This window comes from Bos grunniens, chromosome 23 (assembly GCF_055505025.1).
Source record: "Bos grunniens cultivar Pamir isolate PY7600 chromosome 23, Bosgru_T2T1.0, whole genome shotgun sequence".
In the NCBI taxonomy this organism is placed as follows: Eukaryota; Metazoa; Chordata; class Mammalia; order Artiodactyla; family Bovidae; genus Bos; species Bos grunniens.
Genome location: NC_141187.1, coordinates 40,815,903 through 40,836,454, shown reverse-complemented (window position 1 = coordinate 40,836,454; position 20,552 = coordinate 40,815,903). Strand labels below are relative to the sequence as shown.

The 20,552-nt window shown below is 39.0% G+C and overlaps 1 protein-coding gene across 5 annotated transcripts in view; it reads left to right on the top strand.

Moving 5' to 3' along the window:
* Positions 1–20,552, top strand: part of RNF144B (ring finger protein 144B) — a 158,338-nt gene that overhangs the window by 116,507 nt on the left and 21,279 nt on the right. For all 5 annotated transcript variants that reach the window (XM_086370115.1, XM_086370117.1, XM_086370118.1 and 2 more), the window contains one exon: positions 7,320–7,380. In XM_086370115.1, coding sequence (XP_086226241.1) covers positions 7,320–7,380 — 61 coding nt within the window. The remainder of the gene's footprint in view (positions 1–7,319; positions 7,381–20,552) is intronic.

Genomic DNA, 20,552 nt, shown 5'->3' with positions numbered 1-20,552 from the left:
GTATTACTCAGCCATTAAAAAGAATTCATTTGAATCAGTTCTAATGAGGTGGATGAAACTGGAGCCTATTATACAGAGTAAAGTAAGCCAGAAGGAAAAACACCAATATAGTATACTAACGCATATATATGGAATTTAGAAAGATGATAACAATAACCCTGTGTACGAGACAGCAAAAGAGACACTGATGTATAGAACAGTCTTATGGACTCTGTGGGAGAGGGAGAGGGTGGGAAGATTTGGGAGAATGGCATTGAAACATGTATACTATCATGTATGAAACGAGATGCCAATCCAGGTTCGATGCACGATCCTGGATGCTTGGGGCTAGTGCACTGGGACGACCCAGAGGGATGGTATGGGGAGGGAGGAGGGAGGGGGAACACATGTATACCTGTGATGGATTCATTTTGATATTTGGCAAAACTAATACAATTATGTAAAGTTTAAAAATAAAATAAAATTTAAAAAAATAAATAAAAAAATAAAAGCAACAGTACCAGAAGTGTGCTTTAAAGGGTCAAATCTAAGTAAGGTCTGGCCTTTTTTTTCCCCCCCTTCTGTCTTGCCTTTCCAGACCTTGATGGTAGTACATATGTGAAAGCCAGTCCCCAGCTTTTGTGTTTGAACCATTTCACTTTTCCAACTAAAAGACAGTACATATTGTAGGTATCATTATAATGAGAACACATTGCACTCTTAGCAGAAACACTTCTCTGGCTAGCAATCCTGTCTGCCCTCTCTTTTTCTTTAGTCTTTGTAAGGTTTGTGTCAATGTAGGTGGTGATGCTTGCTCAAATATTATGGGATGGGCATAGTTCGTAATGGTACACAAGGCTATGTCTTTTATTTCTGCCATTTGTGGGTGTTAGATCTATCCAGTTAACTTGTATGTATAATAGTTAGAGCACCCCACATATACATATATTCTGAATTCCCTGCTTATGCTCTGCTGTAGGTGGAGGGGATTGGAAAAGTGAAGACTTTCAGCAGAGTAGGAACTGAGGATTTAATAAGTATCCCCAGGCTTATTTTTAACAACAACAACAAAGACAGTGATTCAGGGCTACAGGTAATCAGTAGGTTTTTGCTGTTAATATTCTGGTATTATTGTTTTTGTTCTATTAAAATGAAACTGAATTTGCCTTTTCTTTGAATTAAAATTTTTTTTCTTTTTGGAAGGAATTTCTATAGTGATGAGGAGAAAACGTGGTCTTTCATTCTTGGATAGGAGGAGAGATAAATTTTTGTTTAACAGGTGAAAGTGAGTGAGTGAAGTCGCTCAGTCGTGTCCAACTCTTTGCGACCCCATGGACAGTAGCCAATCAGGCTCCTCCATCCATGGGATTTTCCAGGCAAGAATACTGGAGTGGCTTGTCATTTATTAGTACAAATTCCAAAGGAGAAATAATTAAAAATCACTTTCAGTCAAGTGCAGAATTTTTTTAGTAGTTGGTTTGAGGGGAATGTTCTCTCAGTATTTGAGAGGATACTTAGAAATTTTTGTTTCTGTTGCATGAATATGAGTCCAGTTAGTAGATTAGAACTCATTGAATAAAATAAGTACCATTAGTTCATACTGATCTAAATAAATAAATGAACAAACAAATACATGAGGGATAAGGGACAACCTTTCCTTATAATAGAATTATAATTTATAAATACAGAATGAATGATAAAAATCAAAAATCATTATTAAACGCCACAATAATAATTATAGGCAAGAATTATTTATTTTAAAGTCTTACAGAATTTGTTACAATATTGCTTCTGTTTTATGTTCTGGGTTTTTGGCTGTGAGGCGTGTGGAATCTTAGCTTCCTGACCAGGGATTGAAGCTGCACCCGCCACATTGGAAGCCAAGTCTAAACCCCTGGACCACAAGGGAAGTCCCTAGGCAAGAATTATTGATAAATACAAAAATTAGTAGGAAAACCTATAATGAGAAATGGGATATTTGTAGACTCAAAATATCTCCCTACAAAATACTTGGTGGTTACAAAAAATACAGAAATCCGACAAATCACCTTGCTGTGCTATGCTCAGTCATGTTCAATTCTCTGTGACACTATGGACTGTAGCCCGCCAGGCTCCTTTGTCCATGGAATTCTTCAGGCAAGAATGCTGGAGTGGGTTACCATTTCCTACTCCAGGGTATCCTGACCCAGGGATCGAACCTGGGTCTCCTGCATTACAGGCAGTTTCTTTGCAGTCTAAGCCACCTTGCTGCTGCTGCTGCTAAGTCGCTTCAGTTGTGTCCGACTCTGTGCGAGCCCATAGACAGCAGCCCACCAGGCTCCCCCATCCCGGGGATTCTCCAGGCAAGAATACTGGAGTGGGTTGCCATTTCCTTCTCCAATGCATGAAAGTGAAAAGTGAAAGTGAAGTCGCTCAGTCTTGTCCGACTTATCGACCCCACGGACTGCAGCCTACCAGGCTCCTCCATCCATGGGATTTTCCAGGCAAGAGTACTGGAGTGGGGTGCCATTGCCTTCTCCACTGAGCCACCTTAACCAAATTAAAAAGTTAATATTGACAGTAATGAGACAGGTTGTCCTCATGTATCTCCTGATGGCCCGACATCACTTCTGTGATATTCTTGCTAAAAATGCACAACCTCAGCGTAATCATGAGAAAGAATCAGACAAATCCATGCTGGAGAATATTGTACACAATAAGTGGCCTGAACCCTTCAAACATGTCAAGGTCATGAAAGCCAAAAACATATGGAGAAACCACCATAGATTGGAGAAGGTTAAGGAGGCATGGCAACTAAATGATAGGTGGTATCCTGAATTGGATCTTGGACTGAGAAAAAAGAGATTACTGGGACAATTTGTAAAGTTTGAATATGGCCCTCAGATTATTTTATATCAATGTAAATTTCATTATTTTAATAATTAACTGTGGTTATGTAACTAAGGTGTTCCTGTTAGGAGAAATTGAGGGGAATGACATTTAGGAACCCTATACAAGTTTTTGCAACTTTTTGTAAGTCTAAAGTTATTTTGAAATAAAAAGGTTAAAAAGGAATGTCCTGATATGTCTTTGAATGATTTGGAATTGCTTTGTTCACAGGAAGAGGATAATTGAATACATAACATACCTCATTATAATCTTTTCCATTATTCTCTAGGATTTCTGTTTTGCAATCAATTTTAGTGTCCTTGTGATTTATTTCTTTTTTTAAGCAGTAGTTCCTTAACCTTTAGCCTGATTGAACCTTCAGTAATCATCCTAAACATTTATTTCAATTTTATAATTGTAAAAGACCTTGAGCAGTAGTGACTTTGCTTCAGATTGCAGTGGAACCAGAAATTTAATACTCTGAATCATCTTTTTTTTTTTTTTAACTAAAGTTTATACATACAAAGTTAAGTAAGTCGGAAAGAGAAAAGCAAATACTGTATATTAATGCATGTATGTGGAGTCTAGAAAAATGAGATAGGTGGTCTTATTTGCAAGGCAGAAATAGAGACAGATGTAGAGAACAAACGTATGGGTACCATGGGGGAAGAGGAGGTGAGATGAATTGGGAGAGTGACATATATACTCTGTTGATATTATGCATAAAATAGATAACTAATGAGAACCTGCTGGGTAGCACAGTGAACTCTGCTCAGTGCTCTGTGTTGCTCTAAATGAGATGGAGATCCAAAAAGGCGGGGGGGGGGCGGGTGGTGGTATATGTAAATGTACAGCTGACTCACTTTGCTGTACAGCAGAAACTAACACAACATTGTAAAGCAAGTATACTCTGATAAAAATTAATTTAAAAAGAAAACCAGAAAATGTCAAAGTATATAAAAACATTTCAGAAAATTAGCTCTAATCTGTGAAATCTAACAGACGATAAGATCAAGGAATAGATCTTTTTTTTAACTTATGTGTACATTATTACCTCCTGAGTAATTTAAGTTCCTTGAAGGCAGCTTCTGTATCTCCTTCTTTTGTATCCCAAGCTTCCAGCCAACACTTTACCCATAATAGACTCTAAATGAGTATATAGAGAAGATGTAAGTCCAGGAGGGAGGCTCTGGAGAAGAGAGTGGTGTGTTTTGTGTTAACTTGATTCCAAAAGGATCAAACAGAGTGAGAAATGATGGAACTAACTCTTTGTGATCACAGATTTCAACAGAAAAATTGATTTACTGTGTTAAGGCCTAATTCCATACAAAATTTTGATCTAGAAAACAATAAAATAGGAGCTACAAAGTAGAGGAAGGGACAAAAAAAGCTAGAGACCTCTGACTTCCCTGTTGGCAGTAATGTGTGCTCAGATGAAATTTATCTTTCTAATATAAAATTAAACTTTCATCGCTACCATTGTTGACTTTTTTTACTGAATTAATTTCTGTCATTTTTCTCATTAGAATTTCATCTCTGTCTGAAACATTATCTCATCTCTTGTTTGCTTTGTCTTCCATCAACTCTGTTGGACTTAGCTGTTGTATAAATTGCTTGTTATTGATCAGAATTTTTAGGGGTTGACTTCAGGGGTTTGAAGGTCTTCATCAGTTCAGAATCTGTTTTAGGCGGTAGTGGGGCTTCCCTGGTGGCTCGATTGGTAAAGAATTGCCTGCAGTGTGGGATACCTGAGTTTAATCCCTGGACTGGGAAGATCCCTTGGAGAAGGGAAGCCTACCCACTCCAGTATTCTGGCCTGGAGAATTCCAAGGACTGTATAATCCATGGGGTCGCAAAGAGTCAGACACGATTGAGCAACTTTCACTTTCACAGGCGGAGTACAAGACTGTCATATAGAATCAAAGACCTTAAGTGGGTTTTGGTGGGGGGTTGTTAAAAATAGGTTTCTAAAATATCACTGAGGTCTCTTGGGTCCAGATGACGTTATTCCCCAAGTACCCTTGGCCCTCAAATTAATGTACAATTAGATTATTTGTCCTCCACCTGCAGTGAATCAGTGACTAAGTCAAGAATTTTACTGATTTCTTAATGTCTCTCTTCACAAGCCTGTACGTTCTGTTTCCAACTCTGCATTTTATTTGAGACGCCTTTGTCTTTCAGGAAAGAGGTCCAGATAGTATTATAACAGATGAGACAATACTGACTTTCAGTATGATAAAAGCCTAACTGAATTTTAAAAAAAATTAGGGTAAAACCAATATCACATAAAATTAACCATAATCAAGCTGCTGCTGCTGCTAAGTCGCTTCAGTCGTGTCCGACTCTGTGCGACCCCGTAGACGGCAGCCCAACAGGCTCCCCCGTCCCTGGGATTCTCCAGCCAAGAACGCTGGAGTGGGTTGCCATTTCCTTCTCCAGTGCATGAAAGTCAGAAGTGAAAGTGAAGTTGCTCAGTTGTGTCCGACTCTTAGCGACCCCATGGACTGTAGCCCACCAGGCTCCTCCATCCATGGGATTTTCCAGGCAAGAGTACTGGAGTGGGGTGCCATTGCCTTCTACATAATCAAGCTAATGAGCTTTTATTTAAGGTGCCAGATTGAAAATGCAACGTTTTCCCCCTCCCCATTGGAAAAAAATGTTATAATTAAGTTTATGTTTTACCCGATTTTAGTTGGTACATAGAAGGCTGACGGAGAAGGCAATGGCACCCCACTCCAGTACTCTTGCCTGGAAAATCCCATGGATGGAGGAGCCTGGTAGGCTGCAGTCCATGGGGTCGCTAGGAGTTGGACAAGACTGAATGACTTCACTTTCACTTTTCACTTTCATGCATTGGAGAAGGAAATGGCAACCCACTCCAGTGTTCTTGCCTGGAGAATCCCAGGGACAGGGGAGCCTGGTGGGCTGCCATCTTATGGGGTCGCACAGAGTCAGACACGACTGAAGTGACTTAGTAGTAGAAGGCTGAACTTGCCTATTTTGTTGTTCTTCATACATTTTAGCTAACTTAGCTTGATTCATTTACAGAATAAACAAATCGATTTTTTTTGTAAGGAGGAGAATTAGATTTTCATTATCTTTTAAAATGTATCATGGTTGTTAAATACCATGTTAGATACCTTATTTTTATTTTATTTTTTTATTTTTTTTTAATTTTATTTTATTTTTAAACTTTACGTAATTGTATTAGTTTTGCCAAACATCAAAATGAATCCATCACAGGTATACATGTGCTCCCCCTCCTGAATATACCTTATTTTTAAACTCAGGTTTTCTCAAAGCAGACTGCCATTAGTTGCAAGAGCTTTTATCTAGATAGATTTTATAGCAAAAGTATGTCATGTTTTACAGTTGCAATTTCCAAGGCTAAGGCTATGTGCTTTATCAACTTGATGAATGTCTGAAAACCTAAAGTCCTTTGATTTTTCTCAGTTGTAAGTCTTTTAAGCAATGTCAATATATTTATATGTTGACGTCAGTGGAATTATTATTTTTAGAATGCCAGTTTAAGAGCAGTTTGCTTTTCCTGCATCTGCCTTTGAAATGCAATTTAAAATGATTAATCTGAAATGTCATTTAGTTAGATATGAATCACTGTTATTTATTAGTGCCATCTGAAATGGAAATAGGCGCTTAGCCACAAGAAATATCTTTAGGCATGTCTTCTCTGCCAGGGCATGGATGACAATGAATGATCACCAGAGGCCCGTGAAGTGATGTTCGTCAAAAGAAATGGTGTTTCTATTGCTTAGAAAGTACTATTCCCTAGCTGATGAATGAAGTTATGTTATTCCTGAGGCAGTATCTGCCTGATCTTAAAGTTTTAAAGCTAGAATTATAATCTTTTTTTCTTTTTTCATAGAAACCCCAGCTACTTCCTGCATTTGAATCATCAGGCTTTATTTAAAGAATGGTGCTCAGTAGGTTAAGATGAAAATCTTTTAAAAATGTATTAAGTGAAGACAGAAAAGGAGCATTGTTTCTATATGTGCACAGATAATTTGCAAAGTCCAAACGTTTGGTTGTCTAGTCTTGTTTGTTGTTGTTTAGCCCCTAAGTTGTGTCTGACTCTTTTGCCACCCCATGGACTGTAGCCCACCAGGCTCCTTGGTCCCTGGGGATTTCTCAGGCAAGACTACTGGAGTGGGTTGCCAATTCCCACTAGTCTCGATTCTGATAAAAGAACGGAAGATGATCACTGAGTTCTGTCACTGATGCCTTGAGCAGGGAATCCTAACCATGGCTGAGGATTGGGGATGACTTGGGAACTGCTGCTTCTGTTTAACTGCATGAACAGTATAAGGAAAATGAAATTTGCAGATAGCTGGTATAGAGAAGATACAGTAAACCAGATAAGAAAAAGGGATTGTAAAAAGACGGGTAACTTGGGGCTCCCTGATGAAAGTAAGGAAAGAAGTGACATCTCATCTTTTGAATATCTCTGGTTTCAGATTGCCTGTTTGGTACCTGTGGATCAGTTTCAGCTTTATCAGCGGTTAAAATTTGAACGAGGTATGTACATGCTCTTCTTTTCATCCTGATGGTGGATGTGGTTTTACGTGTGTCCTCTTTACACTAACCTGTGTGTAAGATTAAGGCAGCTGTGAGCTGTCAGCAAAGCCACAGGGTACTCAGAAAAAGGCAAACTGTAATTGCAACATAAAATTTTAACTTTCTCAACCACAGCCAGAAAAAAATGCAGACTAGCAGGAAATGGAACTTTGCTTATGTTGCTTGTTGTATAGTTTTAATTGGGCTTATGTGAGAGAAATTCTGCAAAAGTTAAATACTTTCGCAATAATAGTATGACAAATAGAAGTGAAGTGAAAGTCACTCAGTCGTGTCCGACTCTTTGCAACCCCATGGTCGATACAGTCCCTGGAATTCTCCAGGCCAGAATACTAGAGTGAGTAGCCTTTCCCTTCTCCAGGGGATCTTCCCAACCCAGGGATCAAACCCAGGTCTCCTGCATTGCAGGCGGATTCTTTACCAACTGAGCCACAAGGGAAGCCCATGATGAATAGAAAGTGACCCTCAAAATGAGTTTTACCACCACTTTCCCTAATCCACCCAAACATTTTCACTGCTCATTGTGATATCCACTGTCCTTCTGATTATACTTGTAATCATAGCCAGTGACTGAGTATATCATTCTAATGCTATTTGCAATTGCGTGCTAAGTCAGTTCAGTCGGGTCCGACTCTTTTGCGGCCCTATGGACTAGAGCCGCCAGGCTCCTCTGTCTATGGGGATTCTCCAGGCAAGGATACTGGAGTGGGTTGCCTTGCCCTCCTCCAGGGGATCTTCTTAACCCAGGGATTGAGCCCATGTTTCTTATTGTCCCCTGCACTGGCAGGCAGGTTCTTTACCACCAGTACTGCCTGAGGAGCCCTGCTATTTACAATGTATTGGACTAATTTTCTTTCTGATCTTAGACTTGGGGTAATTTATATAGCTTTTCTATTTGTATTACCTTTTTATCTGTAGGAATCATTTTTTGGGGGGGGGAGTGGTGTGTTTTTCCATATCTGAGAAGTAGGAGAAGATTGTTTTCCCTGGGACTCACAGGACCTGTGTAATCTCATCAGTTATGTAAAATAAACTCTAACATGAACATCCAGTTTTCCTGATTGCTAGCTTTTGAATCTGGATTAATAAAGTCCAGAGGTAAGACAGTAAGGAAAGAAGTGAACTATTTTTTTTTAATGTGCCAGTAAATTTGGTGAACACAATTTATCTCATTTAATTTTTGCAATTACCCTGACGGAAAATTGTTACATGAAAACAGAAAGAGCATAAAGGGGGTAAGGATAGGAACATTTGCAGGAGAATCACAGGATGGCATTCACTGCCTTTGACCAATGTTTGGTTCAATCTCATAGGCTTATTTTTCTCAGCAAGCCAAAAGCAGATTCATCTTTCATGGGTACGTCATTTAATGAAATGTGTAAGACTGGTATATTAAGGTGGAATTTAATTATTAAACAATTCTTGGGCTGCATTGCTTTGCGTTGCACTTTTGCCCTCTTTTGTATGCTCATGTTCAGTCGTGTCTGACTCTTTGTGACCCTGTGGACTCTATAGCCCACCAGGCTCCTCTGTCCATGGGATTTCCCAGGCAAGAATACTGGAGGGGGTTGCCCCACTTTCTCCTCCAGGGGATCTTCCTAACCCAGGGATCGAACCTGCATCTTCTGCATTGACAGGTTGATTCTTTACCATTGAGCCAGTAAAGAACATAATTTATGAAGCAACAGAGTGGGGAGTGTTTTCAGTTCAAGTGAGACTATTCCATCATAAAAATTTACATGCTAAAGCAAAATGCTGTCCTTATTCCCAGAGGCAATTACAAGGGATGTTTTATAGGATATTTGCTAATCTAATTGTTATAAAATTCTGAAAGAGGTGGGAATACCAGACCACCTGACCTGCCTCTTGAGAAACCTATATGCAGGTCAGGAAGCAACAGTTAGAATTGGACATGGAATGACAGACTGGTTCCAAATCAGGAAAGGAGTACGTCAAGGCTGTATATTGTCACCCTGATTATTTAACCTATATGCAGAGTACATCATGAGAAACGCTGGGCTGGAAGAAGCACAAGCTGGAATCAAGATTGCCGGGAGAAATATCAATAACCTCAGATATGCAGATGACACCACCCTCATGGCAGAAAGTGAAGAGGAACTAAAAAGCCTCTTGATGCAAGTGAAAGAGGAGAGTGAAAAAGTTGTCTTAAAGCTCAACATTCAGAAAACGAAGATCATGGCATCTGGTCCCATCACTTCATGGAAAATAGATGGGGAAACAATGGAAACAGCGTCAGACTATTTTTTTGGGCTCCAAAATCACTGCAGATGGTGATTGCAGCCATGAAATTAAAAGATGCTTACTCCTTGGAAGGAAAGTTATGACCAACCTAGATAGCATATTGAAAAGCAGAGACATTACTTTGCCAACAAAGGTTTGTCTAGTCAAGGCTATGGTTTTTCCTGTGGTCATGTATGGATGTGAGAGTTGGACTATAAAGAAAGCTTAGCGCCGAAGAATTGATGCTTTTGAACTGTGGTGTTGGAGAAGACTCTTGAGAGTCCCTTGGACTGCAAGGAGATCCAACCAGTCCATTCTAAAGGAGATCAGTCCTGGGTGTTCATTGGAAGGACTGATGCTAAAGCTGAAACTCCATTACTTTGGCCACCTCATGCAAAGAGTTGACTCATTGGAAAAGACCCTGATGCTGGGAGGGATTGGGGGCAGGAGGAGAAGGGGACGACGGAGGATGAGATGGGTGGATGGCATCACCGACTAGATGGACATGAGTTTGAGTGAACTCCAGGAGTTGGTGATGGACAGGGAGGCCTGGTGAGCTGCGATTCATGGGGTCGCAAAGAGTCGGTCACGACTTAGCGACTGAACTGAATTGATATAAAAACTTTGCAGTCTCAAAACAACTTATAGGAAGATGCAAATAGGATATTGTGGAACATGCTGTCAGAACCAGCAGAATCAGATGAACTTTAGGTTTAATGGATAAAGATATAGAATGATACACTGTCTATACTGTCCTGTGTGGATTCCGAGCTAACCAGAGGAATTAATGATGGGATAGTTTATATATCAGCCCTCCCTAATCCATCCACGTGGGCTGGTTAGATTGAGCATTGCAGCATCACATGCTGATTAATGGTGTCAAACATCTGCTCTGACATTGTCTCACTTTATCCCAATATCCTCCACTACATAAATACATTACTGCTGGAATAAAGGCATTCACCTCGTGGATGGATGTGGCTGGTAGCCAGTGCCATGATTGGAGGGCTCTTACCTAGAGAAAGTCTAAGGAGGTAGGTTGCATTTTCAGACTTCTTAAATGGTGAGACCCGTCAGTCTCACCAGTCCCATTCAGTGATCAGGGCTCAGCCTGTCTGTAGGATTCCCTTGTTCCCGATGTACCTCTCCTCCTCCATGACCGTCACCTCTCCCCCTACCCACTTCCCCATCAGTCAGTAGCAGGCCTTATTCCTCATTGTTTACAAACATTGTTTTAGATAAAATGTCTTTTTTTGTGATTTATTAGACAAATTCTAATAGTACCAGGCATTAAAGCTTTCTGTAAGTCGGTTCTTACGGATGAATATAAATTTTTAGTGCATTCTAAAAATAGTGTGAATGCTGGCTCCACCCCTTACTAGACTGTGTAACCTTGATTTCTGTACCTCATTTTTTTTAATCTATAAAATGGCGATAATAATGGTCCCCATACCATGGGTTTGAGATGAGGATTAAATGAATTAAGAAAATTGGAGGGATTGAGACTTGCCTGGGACCATACAGGTGTGTCTCAGCTTCCTCGTCTATAAAATTTTTTGAATTGGGTAATTAAAAAAAGTTTTTTATTTTATTTTTTGGCTGTGTGGCATGTGGGCTCTTAGATCCTGGACCAGGGATAAACCCATGTCCCCTGCTTTGGAAGCATGGAGCCTAAACCACTGGACTACTAGAGAAGTCCCTATACTTTTTATTGGAGTTAAAAACATCATTAAATTTACCATTTCACCCATTTTAGGTGTGTAATTCAATGGCATTAAGAATATTTACAATGTTGTACAGCCATCACCACCATCCACTTGCAAAACTTTGATCATCCCAGGCAGAAGAAACCCTGTAATATCTAAACAGTAACTTCCTTCCCCACTTCTCCCAGCCCCTGATAACCTCTAATCTACTTTCCGTTCTGTGAATTTGCCCAGTCTAGATACTTTGTGTAAGTGGGATCACACAATATTTTCCTTTTGTGTCTGGCTTATCTCCATCCACGTTGTAGCATGTATCAGAACTTCATGTCTTTTTATGCTTGAATAATGTCCCATTGTGTATACCTACCACTTTTTGTGTATCTCTTCATCTGTTGATGGACACTTGGGTTGTTTCTACTTTTTGGCTGTTGTGAATCATGCTGCGTGAACATTGGAGCACAAATACCTGTTCAAGCCCCTGCTTTCCATTCTTATGGGTATATGGCTAGCAGTGGAATTGCCAGGTCATAGGGCAAGTTAGGAACTGCCAAACTGTAAAACTCTGTAGTTTAATTAGACATTTATTAACATTAAATTAACTGGTGGAAAGTAAAACTCATTGGCTGGACTCTTGAGACAGAATTGGAGAGATTGTTTTTACTCTGAAAAAAATGTAGAATCAGATTAGAGACATCTTTATCTTAGTAAGAAAAATTATCATCTGTTTTGTCCAATTTTTATTGACTGCCAATGCAAAGAATTGACTCATTGGAAAAGACCCTGATGCTGGGGAAGATTGAAGGCAGGAGAAGGGGACGACAGAGGATGAGATGGTTGGATGGCATCACTGACTCGATGGACATGAGTTTGAACAAATTCTGGGAGTTGGTGATGGACAGGGAGGCCTGTTGTGCTGCATTCCTTGGGGTCTCAAAAAGTCGGACATGACTGAACAACTGAACTAACTGACCAAGTTCTTTTTTTAGTTTTAACTTGTCATCCAGTATTTTAATTTTCTTTTACCTTATGTTACATATATGATTAGCTTGTCTTTTGTGTCTTTGTTGTCACGTGCGTCTTTGTGGGGGAAATCTTTTGAATAGGAATGGTCCCTAGTCGTCACTTTTTCCACAAAGCAGAGAAACGTCACTTGGCATTGATGGATTATTCTGTGGATCCGCTTTCCATCCATCTGTGATTTTTCCATTGGCTACTTCTGTGTTTCTGGGTTTTCTTTTCTGTGTCTGTCTTCCAATATTAACAAAGAAAAGGGAACACTAAGTTTGGCATGTGTTAGTGATTATTGCTTTACTTTCTACTGGTTCTCAAAGCATATGTCTGATTAAACTAGAATTTTGTTTGTCTCTTGTTTCCATAACTTACTTTTTCAAGTTAGTTTTTTTTTGAAAGCTGGGTTAAGATTATCCATCTCTAGTCCTTAAGCATTTTTTTTCCCCTAATTTTTGTGACCCTTTTTACTTACTGTAATTGCTAGTTGCTTCAATTTCTTGGTAGGTGAATGTGTCTATTCTTGATATTTGCATTATCATAGACTGGTTACAGGGGGTTTCCCTGTTGACTCAATGGTAAAGAATCTGCCTGCCAATACAGGAGACATGGGTTCCATCCCTGGGTCAGGTAGATCCCCTGGAGAAGTAAATGGCAACCCACTCCAGCATTCTTGCCTGGGAAATCCCATGGACGGAGGAGCCCGGCAGGATACACAGTCCATGGGGTGCCAAAGAGTCGGACATGAATTAACTTAGCCACTGAACAACAACAAAGAGTGGTTACAAACGCTTACAAATGGTTTAAGTGCCATTGTTCTCCGTCTTTTTTTTTTTTTGAAAAAATATGGTACCTACAGTTTTTGGGTTTTTTTTTGAGACTATTTTAAATTTTGTTTTAAAACTTTACAAATTTGTATTAGTTTTGCCAAATATCGAAATGAATCCACCACAGGTATACATGTGTTCCCCATCCTGAACCCTCCTCCCTCCCCATACCATCCCTCTGGGTCGTCCCAGTGCACCAGCCCCAAGCATCCAGTATTGTGCATCGAACCTGGACTGGCAACTCGTTTCATACATGATATTATACATGTTTCAATGCCATTCTCCCAAAACTTCCCACCCTCTCCCTCTCCAACAGAGTCCATAAGACTGTTCTATACATCAGTGTCTCTTTTGCTGTCTCGTACATAGGGTTATTGTTACCATCTTTCTAAATTCCATATATATGCGTTAGTATACTGTATTGCTGTTTTTCTTTCTGGCTTACTTCACTCTGTATAATAGGCTCCAGTTTCATCCACCTCATTAGAACTGATTCAAATGTATTCTTTTTAATGGCTGAGTAATACTCCATTGTGTATATGTACCACAGCTTTCTTATCCATTCATCTGCTGATGGACATCTAGGTTGCTTCCATGTCCTGGCTATTATAAACAGTGCTGCAGTGAACATTGGGGTACACGTGTCTCTTTCCCTTCTGGTTTCCTCAGTGTGTATGCCCAGCAGTGGGATTGCTGGATCATAAGGCAGTTCTATTTCCAGTTTTTTAAGGAATCTCCACACTGTTCTCCATAGTGGCTGTACTAGTTTGCATTCCCACCAACAGTGTAAGAGGGTTCCCTTTTCTCCACACCCTCTCCAGCATTTATTGCTTGTAGACTTTTGGATCACAGCCATTCTGACTGGTGTGAAATGGTACCTCATAGAGGTTTTGATTTGCATTTCTCTGATAATGAGTGATGTTGAGCATCTTTTCATGTGTCTGTTAGCCATCTGTATGTCTTCTTTGGAGAAATGTCTATTTAGTTCTTTGGCCCACTTTTTGGTTGGGTCATTTATTTTTCTGGAGTTGAGCTGTAGGAGTTGCTTGTATATTTTTGAGATTAGTTGTTTGTCAGTTGCTTCATTTGCTATTATTTTCTCCCATTCTGAAGGCTGTCTTTTCACCTTTCTAATAGTTTCCTTTGTTGTGCAGAAGCTTTTAAGTTTAATTATGTCCCATTTGTTTATTTTTGCTTTTATTTCCAATATTCTGGGAGGTGGGTCATAGAGGATCCTGCTGTGATGTATGTCAGAGAGTGTTTTGCCTATGTTCTCCTCTAGGAGTTTTATAGTTTCTGGTCTTATGTTTAGATCTTTAATCCATTTTGAGTTTATTTTTGTGTATGGTGTTAGAAAGTGTTCTAGTTTCATTCTTTTACAAGTGGTTGACCAGATTTCCCAGCACCACTTGTTAAAGAGATTGTCTTTAATCCATTGTATATTCTTGCCTCCTTTGTCAAAGATAAGGTGTCCATATGTGCATGGATTTATCTCTGGGCTTTCTATTTTGTTCCATTGATCTATATTTCTGTCTTTGTGCCAGTACCATACTGTCTTGATAACTATGGCTTTGTAGTAGAGCCTGAAGTCAGGTAGGTTGATTCCTCCAGTTCCATTCTTTCTCAAGATAGCTTTGGCTATTCGAGGTTTTTTGTATTTCCATACAAATTGTGAAATTATTTGTTCTAGCTCTGTGAAGAATACAGTTGGTAGGTTGATAGGGATTGCATTGAATCTATAAATTGCTTTGGGTAGTATACTCATTTTCACTATATTGATTCTTCCAATCCATGAACATGGTATATTTCTCCATCTATTAGTGTCCTCTTTGATTTCTTTCACCAGTGTTTTATAGTTTTCTATATATAGGTCTTTAGTTTCTTTAGGTAGATCTATTCCTAAGTACTTTATTCTTTTCGTTGCAATGGTGAATGGAATTGTTTCCTTAATTTCTCTTTCTGTTTTCTCATTATTAGTGTATAGGAATGCAAGGGATTTCTGTGTGTTGATTTTATATCCTGCAACTTTACTATAGTCATTGATTAGTTCTAGTAATTTTCTGGTGGAGTCTTTAGGGTTTTCTATGTAGAGGATCATGTCATCTGCAAATAGTAAGAGTTTTACTTCTTCTTTTCCAATTTGGATTCCTTTTATTTCTTTTTCTGCTCTGATTGCTATGGCCAAAACTTCCAAAACTATGTTGAATAGTAATGGTGAAAGTGGGCACCCTTGTCTTGTTCCTGACTTTAGAGGAAATGCTTTCAATTTTTCACCATTGAGGATAATGTTTGCTGTGGGTTTGTCATATATAGCTTTTATTATGTTGAGGTATGTTGCTTCTATTCCTGCTTTCTGGAGAGTTTTTATCATAAATGGATGTTGAATTTTGTCAAAGGCTTTCTCTGCATCTATTGAGATAATCATATGGTTTTTATTTTTCAATTTGTTAATGTGGTGTATTACATTGATTGATTTGCAGATATTGAAGAATACTTGCATCCCTGGGATAAAGCCCACTTGGTCATGGTGTATGATCTTTTTAATGTGTTGTTGGATTCTGATTGCTAGAATTTTGTTAAGGATTTTTGCGTCCATGTTCATCAATGATATTGGCCTGTGGTTTTCTTTTTTTGTGGGATCTTTGTCAGGGTTTGGTATTAGGGTGATGGTGGCCTCATAGAATGAGTTTGGAAGTTTAGCTTCCTCTGCAATTTTCTGGAAGAGTTTGAGCAGGATAGGTGTTAGTTCTTCTCTAAATTTTTGGTAGAATTCAGCTGTGAAGCCGTCTGGACCTGGGCTTTTGTTTGCTGGAAGATTTTTGATTACAGTTTCAATTTCCATGCTTGTGATGGGTCTGTTAAGATTTTCTATTTCTTCCTGGTCCAGTTTTGGAAAGTTGTACTTTTCTAAGAATTTGTCCATTTCTTCCACGTTGTCCATTTTATTGGCATATAATTGTTGATAGTAGTCTCTTATGATCCTTTGTATTTCTGTGTTGTCTGTTGTGATCTCTCCATTTTCATTTCTAATTTTATTGATTTGATTTTTCTCCCTTTGTTTCTTGATGAGTCTGGCTAATGGTTTGTCAATTTTATGTATCCTTTCAAAGAACCAGCTTTTGGCTTTGTTGATTTTTGCTATGGTCTCTTTTGTTTCTTTTGCATTTATTTCTGCTCTAATTTTTAAGATTTCTTTCCTTCTACTAACCCTGGGGTTCTTCATTTCTTCCTTTTCTAGTTGCTTTAGGTGTAGAGTTAGGTTATTTATTTGACTTTTTTCTTGTTTCTTGAGGTATGCCTGTATTGCTATGAACTTTCCCCTTAGGACTGCTTTTACAGTGTCCCACAGGTTTTGGGTTGTTGTGTTTTCATTTTCATTCGTTTCTATGCGAATTTTGATTTCTTTTATGATTTCTTCTGTGATTTGTTGGTTATTCAGCAGCGTGTTGTTCAGCCTCCATATGTTGGAATTTTTAATAGTTTTTCTCCTGTAATTGAGATCTAATCTTACTGCATTGTGGTCAGAAAAGATGCTTGGAATGATTTCTATTTTTTTGAATTTACCAAGGCTAGATTTATGGCCCAGGATGTGATCTATCCTGGAGAAGGTTCCATGTGTGCCTGAGAAAAAGGTGAAATTCATTGTTTTGGGATGAAATGTCCTATAGATATCAATTAGGTCTAACTGGTCTATTGTATCATTTAAAGTTTGTGTTTCCTTGTTAATTTTCTGTTTAGTTGATCTATCCATAGGTGTGAGTGGGGTATTAAAGTCTCCCACTATTATTGTGTTATTGTTAATTTCTCCTTTCATACTTGTTAGCATTTGTCTTACATATTGTGGTGCTCCCGTGTTGGGTGCATATATATTTATAATTGTTATATCTTCTTCTTGGATTGATCCTTTGATCATTATGTAGTGACCATCTTTGTCTCTTTTCACAGCCTTTGTTTTAAAGTCTATTTTATCTGATATGAGTATTGCTACTCCTGCTTTCTTTTGGTCCCTATTTGCATGGAAAATCTTTTTCCAGCCCTTCACTTTCAGTCTGTATGTGTCCCCTGTTTTGAGGTGGGTTTCTTGTAGACAACATATGTAGGGGTCTTGTTTTTGTATCCATTCAGCCCGTCTTTGTCTTTTGGTTGGGGCATTCAACCCATTTACGTTTAAGGTAATTACTGCTAAGTATGATCCCGTTGCCATTTACTTTATTGTTTTGGGTTTGAATTTATACACCATTTTTGTGTTTCCTGTCTAGAGAATATATCCTTTAGTATTTGTTGGAGAGCTGGTTTGGTGGTGCAGAATTCTCTCAGCTTTTGCTTATCTGAAAAGCTTTTGATTTCTCCTTCATACTTGAATGAGATCCTTGCTGGGTACAATAATCTGGGCTGTAGGTTATTTTCTTTCATCACTTTAAGTATGTCTTGCCATTCCCTCCTGGCTTGAAGAGTTTCTATTGAAAGATCAGCTGTTATCCTTATGGGAATTGCCTTGTGTGTTATTTGTTGTTTTTCCCTTGCTGCTTTTAATATTTGTTCTTTGTGTTTGATCTTTGTTAATTTGATTAATATGTGTCTTGGGGTGTTTCTCCTTGGGTTTATCCTGTTTGGGACTCTCTGGGTTTCTTGGACTTGGGTGATTAATTCCTTCCCCATTTTAGGGAAGTTTTCAACAATTATCTCCTCAAGTATTTTCTCATGGTCTTTCTTTTTGTCTTCTTCTTCTGGGACCCCTGTGACTCGAATGTTGTAGCATTTAATATTGTCCTGGAGGTCTCTGAGATTGTCCTCATTTCTTTTAATTCGTTTTTCTTTTATCCTCTCTGATTCATTTATTTCTACCATTCTATCTTCTAATTCACTAATCCTATCTTCTCCCTCTGTTATTCTACTATTTATTGCCTCCAGAGTGTTTTTAATTTCACTTATTGCATTATTCATTATATATTGACTCTCTTTTATTTCTTCTAGGTCCTTGTTAAACCTTTCTTGCATCTTCTCAATACTTGTCTCCAGGCTATTTATCTGTGATTCCATTTTGATTTCAAGATTTTGGATCAATTTCACTATCATTATTCGGAATTCTTTATCAGGTAGATTCCCTATCTCTTCCTCTTTTGTTTGGTTTGGTGGGCATTTATCCTGTTCCTTTATCTGCTGGGTGTTCCTCTGTCTCTTCATCTTGTTTAAATTGCTGATTTTGGTGTGTCCTTTCTGTATTCTGGCAGTTTGTGGAGTTCTCTATTGTGGCGTTTCCTCGCTGTGTGTGGGTTTGTACAGGTGGCTTGTCAAGGTTTCCTGGTTAGGGAAGCTTGTGTCAGTGTTCTGGTGGGTGGAGCTGTATTTCTTCTCTCTGGAGTGCAATGAAGTGTCCAGTAATGAGTTATGAGATGTCTGTGGTTTTGGGGTGACTTTGGGCAGCCTGTATCTTGAAGCTCAGGGCTGTGTTCCTTTGTTGCTGGAGAATTCGCTTGGTATGTCTTGCCCTGGAACTTGTTGGCCCTTGTGTGGTGCTTGGTTTCAGTGTAGGTATGGAGGCATTTGATGAGCTCCTGTCAATTAATGTTCCTTGGTGTCAGGAGTTCCCTGGAGTCAGGGTTTGGACTTAAGCCTCCTACTTCCAGTTATTGGTCTTATTTTTACAGTAGTTTCAAAACTTCTTCTATACAGCACCACTGATAAAACATCTACGTTAAAGATGAAAAGTTTCATCTACGTTAAAGATGAAAAGTTTCTCTCTGGGTGAGGATCACCCAGAGAGCTTCACAGTGTTACATGGAGAAGAGAAGAGGGAGGAGGGAGCTAGAGGTGACCCAAATGAGATGAGGTGGAATCAATAGAGGAGAGAGTGGGCTAGCCAGTAATCACTTCCTTATGTGCACTCCACAACTGGACTACTCAGAGATGTTCACGGAGTTATATAGAGAAGAGAAGAAGGAGGAAGGAGACAGAGGTGGCCAGAAGGATAAAAGGGGGGAATGAAAAGGAGGGAGACAGATCCAGCCAGTAATCAGTTCCCTAAGTGTTCTCCACCGTCTGGAACACACAGAAATTCACAGAGTTGGGTAGAGTAGAGAGGGGTTAGGGAGGAGACACAGGCGACCTGGTGGAGAAAAAGGAGAGTCCAAAGGGAGAGAGAGCAGTCAAGCCAGTAATCTCACTCCCTAGTGAAAAATGGGTACTGAAGATTGGGTTCTTAAAGGTACAAAATTGGTAACAAATACATAAAAGCAAAAATTAAAAATCTAGAGTAGAGTTTGGAATTTCAAAAATACGATGTTAAAGAAAAGAAGAAGGAAAAGAGAGAAAACGAACAAACAAAAACAAACAAACAAGGTCGCAAAAATTATAAAGAAAATATAGGTACAAAATTGATAACTAATACCAAAAAGCAAAAGTTAAAAATCTAGAGTAGAGTTTGGAATTTCAGAAATACAATGTTAAAAAAAAGAAGAAGAAAAAGAGAGAAAAACAAACAAACAAACAAAAACAAAGTCGCAAAAATTATAAAGAAAATACAGGTACAAAATTGATATCAAATACCAAAAAGCTAAATTTAAAAATCTAGAGTAGAGTTTGGAATTTCAAGAATACAATGTTAAAGAAAAGAAGAAGAAACAAAAAAAAAAAACAAGGTCAAAAAATTATAAAAGATATATATATGAAGTTTGCTGAAGAAAAAAAAATAGGGTCTGTTTTTTTTGCAAAGTAATAGGTTATAAAAGTGAAAATTAAAGGAATAATAGAGGACTTAAAATTTTTTTTTAAAGATTAAAAAAAAAAAAAGAAAGAAAGAATGATCGTAAAAATAGTAAAAATATATCTAGGACTTTCTCTGGTTTTGTTGTGAGTATTGTGGGTTCAGTTCATTTTTGGCTAGTTCCTTGGTCCAACTTACATTTCTCAAGATCTATAGGCCCCTTCCTATGTAGTCGGTAGTAACCACAGGGTTTAACCTATTGCCTGTAGCTTACAAGGCAGTTCCCTCTGTTATAGCTTCTTCTGTTTGCTGGTCTCTTCAGTGTCTGGTTTCCGCCCTGACACAAAGGGGACGGTGGAGGACACTTTTTTTTTTTTTTTAAGGCTCACTTGTTCAGTCTCGCTGTGGGGAGGGAGGGAGGGATGCTGCAAACAAATAACACTGGTGTGCGCTTGCAGTGCCTCAGCCACACTGGGTCTGCCCCCGCTCACGGCGCGTGTAGCCTCCCTGCCCACACTGCTCGGGCTCTAGGTTGCTCCACTGGGAACCATCTGTGGCCGGCCCTGGGCTGCTTGCACCTCCCGGGTCCAAGCCGCTTAGGTTCAGGCACTCGGGTAGTCCTCAGAGGCG